Here is a 7,058-nt window from a genome sequence, read left to right on the forward strand (position 1 = left end):
GGTCTGGCCCCAAAGGCCTGTGGGTAGTAGGACAAGAATGGGAGGTTCACCTAGAAGCAGACTAGATTTGGCTCCCTCCTCCCAGCCATGGCCACACCTTTACAAGAGCACAGCCTACTGGTTAATGCCATTCAATGGAGGGGTTGTGACCAATCAGTGGGCATGTGATTGCACTCAAGCTGCTGAGAGGCTATTTAACTGCTGGGAAAGAACATACACACACACATGTAACCCAGAGACAACATACACACACACTCACTCACTCTAGGAGTGGACAAGTGGATCAGAACACATCAGCCTTACTGGACTCTATTCCATCTTTCTCATCCTCATCCGTTCCTCCCTACTGGTCCATACCAGACCACAGCCTCGCCATGCATAGCAAAGACCAGATCAGGTGAGTCCTACCTTCTTTTCTCCTTCCCTCCTCTTCATCCAACCTCCTCTTCCTCTCCTCTTCCTCCTCCAGGCTATTTTCTCCTGCTGCCAAAAGACACAAACACATTCATGTTTATCTCTACCGCATCTTGTGACTTTGTGGCTTTTTCCAAACCAAGACTTGTCTTCCAAATAGTTGTTAGTATACTGGTTCTTGGTTGGCTAGCAGTATGTACACTAGCTGTTAGTTGGTCCTCATAGTGGGTGTTTGCATTCTTTGTGTTCTGACTGGTTTTTATGTCTGACTGATTGTCTGTTATGACTGGTAAAAAAAAACAACAACACACAATACAAATCTAAATATATATACTGTATAATAAAGCATCAGAAAACAGTCCCTGGTCCGTCCTTTGAATTGCCCTAATGACGCTAGTGTGTCCAACTTGAAGGAATTGTTCCATAGAAATGGTGCAAAACAACTAAAAACAGATGTTCACAATTCTAATGTGAACAAAGAGACCTCAAACGTTATCTGATCCTGAGACCTGCTGTGATGCCTGGTACAGTGTGTCTAACATTTATCAAATAGATTAGATGTTGAGGGCATACAAACACAAAAAGAGAGCAATGAATCAACCAGTATGACGAGTGAGGGTCTATACTATACAGTGTAGTCATATACCACTGACCGATATGTTGGCCAGTAGTTAAGTGCAGTGCACTGTGATAGACTGCATCGAGTGGTTTCTGAACAGTGTTAGCAGCATTCATATAGATTATGTTTCCTTAATCAAGAACCAGCATGAAAGTGGATAGGACAATTTGTTTTGTACTGCTCAAAGACAGGCATGACCTATTTTTATATATAAAAAGCCCATTTTGTGTTCTGACTGGATGGGAACCTCCTGGTGGGAACCGGAATGTTGTCCTTCTACCCGCTATTCCACACTTGAACTATCACAAGATTACAGTCAAGGTTATCATGGACGGAGGGAGTGAGAAATGGAGAGAGAGCGAGAAGGAAAGAAAAAGAGAGATGGAGAGAGATGACTGAGGGGGAGAGAGAGGAAGAAAGAGAAATATATGAGAGAGAAAGAAACAGATCCCTGACAACACACAGGAGAATTTTACTGTTTACTCACACATCCATAACAGGGTTTGATCTCTATCTCTATCTATTAGAGAGGTTGATTAGAACAACGCTGGCGTGATCAGCAGCTTTGCCTGTTTCCTCAAACTTACCAACACCTTTGGTCTAATGATAGATTGTTGGTTGTTTAGGCCCATGTAAGAGGCGGCTGGTTCAAGTCCCACCCATGATCAACCACCAACCAGCAGACCATCCCAGAGTGACATCAGTCTGACCTGCGTTCTCTCTCCCTGTTTGGCAGCCATGAGGATTACCAGAAGACGGCTGATTGGCTGCTCTCCCAGACGCAGCACCGGCCCAAGGTAGCCATCATCTGTGGGTCTGGACTGGGCATGCTCGCTGACGCGCTCAAGTGCCAGGACTCCTTCTCCTACTCAGACATCCCCGGGTTCCCCCAGAGCACTGGTGAGCAGGACGGTGGGGGGAGGAGGACGGGGGGAGGTGAGTGGGTGATGAGCAACGGAGGGAGGGGTGTACGAGGAGGAATGGAGGGATGCAGGAATGGAGAAAGGAGGGGTATACTGTAGGTAGGGAATAACTGGTTGATTGGAGAGAGGGAAGGAGGGAGTAGAGAGGGAGGTATGCTGGGAGGGGCGAATGGAGGGAGATAGGGATGGAGAAAGAAAGAAAGAAAGAAAGAAAGAAAGACAGAAAGAAAGAAAGACAGAAAGTAGGGTTAGAGAGAAGGATGAAGTTGGGCTAGTAGGAGTACTGAGCAAAAGTAATATCAGTAATCAGAAATTGTTCTAGCCATTTGTTGTTTTTTATATTTGTGTGTGTGTGTGTCTGTGTAGTGCAGGGTCATGCAGGCAGGCTGGTGTTCGGAGATCTGAAAGGGAAGACGTGTGTGTGCATGCAGGGCCGTTTCCACATGTACGAGGGACACTCCCTCTGCAAGGTCAGTACTGATTCACACAAATACACTCCTGGACACACACACACAAACAGACAAACACAAATGTTTTCCTTTTCTTTTGGCAAAAACACACAAACCTGGACACAAACACACATTTTGACAAACATACACACACTCCTGAATGTACCAGGGTCTTTGCGTTGGAAGCAGTGGTGTGCTGACCAGAGAAGCCAACATACTTCCTATTCTGTTTGTGTCCAGATGTGTCTGTTTACAATGGTGTCATTGTAATTAAGAATCTGTTCTTATGTAATTGACCTGCCTGGTAAAGAAAAGAAAAAAGAAGGTGTGTCTGTGTGTGTGTGTGTAACTAGCCGCATAGGAAGCAGTGTGTCGTCCCGGTCACGTTGGCTCCGGTCACATGCAGGCTGTAATGCACATGCTGATAGATCAATGCTGCTATTGTTACTCTGCTCTTGACACACAACACTGCTGACCGTTCAGACTGCCTGCTCACACTGCTACAACCAGTAGCTGTACTCTTACTACACACCTTGGTACCAACTAAGTAGCAACACACTTTTTATACACCTACACAGGGGCGTTCCACAAAATGATGGGTCCTATACATTAACAATCTCTGTGGGCCCCCTTCCTCTTTTGATCCATGACTCTCACACATCTTTTGATAAAGAACATTTATTATTAAATATGAGCCCACAACTGTACACAAATACACACAATAAAAGGGGAAAAAACAATGACTGGTGAGAAAAAAAAGTCTGGAGCAGCTTTTCTCTCAAAAAGGAGGAATTCTGCCTGATGACTTCTCACTAGTCACAAAGCCTCCATGTGTTGTTTTTGACAAACATTTAACAAACATGAACTGAGAGGATGAAGAATTGAACTGAGGATCAAATACTGTATGTATTGCTTTAGGAATGAGAATATACAGTAGAATTGAGTAAGAAGGTAGGTAGTAGTGCTTAATTTAAAAAAAATCTAATACAATTAACTGCAGCCATAGCTGGTTGGAACTGTATTTTGCAGCCCAAAAGAGAACACAGACCAAAAAGACATTTCAAGAAAAGATACCAATGGAAACCATTTAAAGGTTGTGACAGGTTTCTGCTTTTCACACCAAAATAGAACCTGCAATAGAACAAACTGTCTACTGTCAAAAAAAAAATCCAGCCCTGCTGACACGTGACGCTGGGACTAATGTGAATTGTGTCCCAGTAAATGCCCACTGACTGGTCTTTTTGTTTGCAAAATCACTGATAATATCTCTAAAGTCCAATTCTTTGGCTAATTGTCTTTCAATTGACAGAAGGGCAAGGCTGTTCAGTCTATCCTGGGACATTGTTGATCTCAGGTAGACAGATATAGAGCTAGCTAATATAATAGCTGGCTAGCCATTTCTCCATCATCTTTACTAGTAACAGCAAGCAGCCTGGTTGGCAAGCTAGCTAAGCTAAAGTTACAACCATCAGCAACTGACAAACTGCACTTGCTTGCTGGACTATAGGATAACTAGGGATACCCTATGACTAGCAAGATAACATCAGAACCCAGAGCTACACTAAACAAACTCACCTTTCTTTGGAAAGAAAGCTGTCAAGAGCTGTTTCCCCTCACTCTGCTTCTTTTCTCTTCGTTTTCTCTCTTTTCTTTTCTGTTACCCTGATTTAGCTTTATTTGGGAACGGCACGGTGGCAGGATATCAGCTACCGTGTTTGATTAGCTGGCTGCGGGCCTTTAGAGATGATCTGTGAGCGGAATAAACCATGTGGCGCCTAAGAGGGATCTCACAGAACTTCCAATATTTTGGGGGAACTGTGACACAACGTTCAGCCTCTTAATTGATGTAATCAACATATATATTAAGTTATGACACTGATTAATTTGAAATAAAAACATTACAATCAAAACAAAACTTTTAATTCCAGGATTTTCAAGGGCCCTCTCCCTACTGGGGCCCTGGGTAGTCAGCCCCCCCCCCACTCCCCCCCACCCCCACCCCCCCGTGACGCCCATGCACCTACAACCAGAAGTTCACCAATTACACACTTATTGCACCCCTATGACCAATAGTTCAGCTACTACACATCTACTAATACATAACTAAACATACTCTACACACTCTACTACCACACAGGTATCATCATTAGTACATCTGCACAAACTGTTTTAGCTCTGCATCTACTACACTCCTCCACATGACCAGTAGTTCACCTACTGCGCTGCATGACAATTGTACACATACTTCTTCATATAATATATTTATAATACCCTCCCTGCCTCTCTCTCTCTCTCTCTCTCTCTCTCTCTCTCTCTCTCTGACAGACCACCTTTCCTGTGCGAGTGTTCAAGCTCTTGGGGGTGGAGACTCTGATTGTAACAAATGCGGCGGGTTCGCTGGCAGACAGCTACCATACTGGAGACATCATGATCATCAAAGACCACATCAACTTCCCCGGGCTGGCTGGACTCAACCCCCTCAATGGACCCAACGATGACAAGTAAGCCTGACCCCTGACACCTGGGCCCTGGCCGACAACTGAAACTCAAATGATGTGTAAGAAAGAGACATAGAGAGTTGACTAGAGAGTTGACAGATCGAATATGTGTGTGTGTGTGTGTGTGTGCGCGTGCAGGTTCGGGCCGCGGTTCCCCGCCATGTCGGGCGTGTATGACCGCGAGCTGCGCCGCCTGGCGCATGACATCTGTAAGAACATGGGCGTCTCCCAGTACGTCCAGGAGGGAGTGTACTGCATGGTGGGCGGGCCCAACTTCGAGACCATCGCAGAGGCACGCCTCCTACACAGGCTAGGAGTGGACGCCGTGGGTAAGACACACACACACACACACACACACACACACACACACACACACACACACACACACACACAAACACACACAGGCATATAGATACATAGATACCCACACAAAGATGGAGTTTACATAGCCCTTTCCTCTCTTCAGGTATAAGTGTAGCTCCTGTTCTAGAAGGGCACAGGTCTAGGAACCTACCGTAGCAGTAGAGTATTTGAACCCTCTCCTCTCCTCTCTCTGCCAGGTATGAGCACGGCTCCGGAGGTGGTAGTGGCCAGCCACTGTGGCATGAGGGTGTTCGGTCTGTCTCTGATCACCAACAAGGTGGTGAAGTGCTATGACGACACAGAGAGCGTGAACCACGAGGGCGTCCTGGAGATCAGCAAACTGCGCTCCCAGACACTACAGAGCCTGGTCACCGAACTGGTCAGCCAGATGGACATGAACAACAACACTACCTGAACACACACACACACACACACACACACACTAGAAGGATCTCTAAAGTCTGAACACACACGCACACACACTAGGAGGATCTTAAGTCACACTAGATCTCACAGCTAAGCAACATGGTGCTGCATAGATCTCTTAAACACAACTGTCAATGTAAATGTCTGTAAAAATGATTTGTATAACTTCATACTTACAAAATATTGTATTTTGTAGTGTTGCGGAAGTTAGGGTTATTAGCAGTAGTAGTAATAGCAGTTGTTGTACAGTTCAGGCCATCAGCAGAATATACAGGCAATTTTGAATATCTAACTATTACTTGAATTAACGTTCTATTTCTCTGCTGTTGTCACTAATGTTATTTATGCAAAATGGAGTGGTTAAACGTGGATTATAAAAGAGAGTAATAGATTTTATTGCAAAGTATCTAGATGATGCAATGAGAGGTTTATCAATTGTACATTTAATCTATGCACAATTTGGTACTTTTATACACTCGGTGCATTTCATTTCCCTGCTGTAAAGCACTTTGAACTACATTTTTTGTATGAAAGGTGCTATACAAAATAAGTTTATTATTCTTATTCTTACTTTTATAGATTAATATAATTGTGCACATTTCCTTTCTATGGTAAGACCGTAGAGTAGGCTATTTAAAATGGTGCTTAGATTCTGTGTTAAACACAAACTGTATTTCTACCTGTGGTTTTGTACATTGTAACCAAATGATTTAGTGCTCTACAGAAATATATAATCCCTTAACTTCATCACATTAAAGATGTATTGGCAAGCTGGGGAGCAATTTAATTTCTCTTTGTTTGACTTGTGCTTGGTCATTGTGGTTTTCTATCTTTGGTTATCTAATATGGTGATGAATAGGATTTTTTTTAAATCATTAAACATAAATATCAACAAAGATTCAATGTGAACAGATTTATTTCTTGCTTGAGTCAGAACAAAGGCTAATAATATAACTTCCATCCATCCATCCATCCATCCATCTTCATCCACTTATCTGGGGTCGGGTCGCGGAGGCAGCAGCTCCAGCAGGGGGCCCCAGACATCCCTTTCCCTAGTAGCATCAACCAGCTCTGCCTGGGGAATCTTTAGCCGCTCACAGGCCAGTGCGGAGATGTAGTCCTGCCACCTAGTCCTGGGTCTACCCCGCGGCCTCCTCCCAGCCGGACACGCCTGGAACACCTCCCTAGGGAGGCGCCCAGGAGGCATCCTCACTAGATGCCCGAACCACCTCAACTGGCTCCTTTCGACGCAAAGGAGCAGCGGCTCTACGCCGAGTCTCTCCCGGATGACTGAACTTCTCACCCGATCTCTCAGGGAGACCCCAGCCACCCTCCGGAGAAAACTCATTTCGGCCGCTTGTATCCG

At 44.7% G+C, this 7,058-nt stretch overlaps 1 protein-coding gene across 1 annotated transcript; it reads left to right on the forward strand.

Annotated features, from left to right (window-relative positions):
- Positions 1-374: 374 nt before the first annotated feature.
- pnp4a (purine nucleoside phosphorylase 4a) lies at positions 375-5,681 on the forward strand (the record flags this gene model as incomplete). The annotated part of the gene is made up of 6 exons (XM_084446344.1): positions 375-397; positions 1,770-1,933; positions 2,323-2,426; positions 4,731-4,906; positions 5,042-5,232; positions 5,464-5,681. The coding sequence occupies 6 exons, from the start codon at positions 375-377 to the stop codon at positions 5,679-5,681; spliced, it is 876 nt and encodes a 291-aa protein (XP_084302470.1).
- Positions 5,682-7,058: the final 1,377 nt, after the last annotated feature.

Source organism: Borostomias antarcticus, assembly GCF_949987555.1.
Source record: "Borostomias antarcticus genome assembly, chromosome: 11".
In the NCBI taxonomy this organism is placed as follows: domain Eukaryota; kingdom Metazoa; phylum Chordata; class Actinopteri; order Stomiiformes; family Stomiidae; genus Borostomias; species Borostomias antarcticus.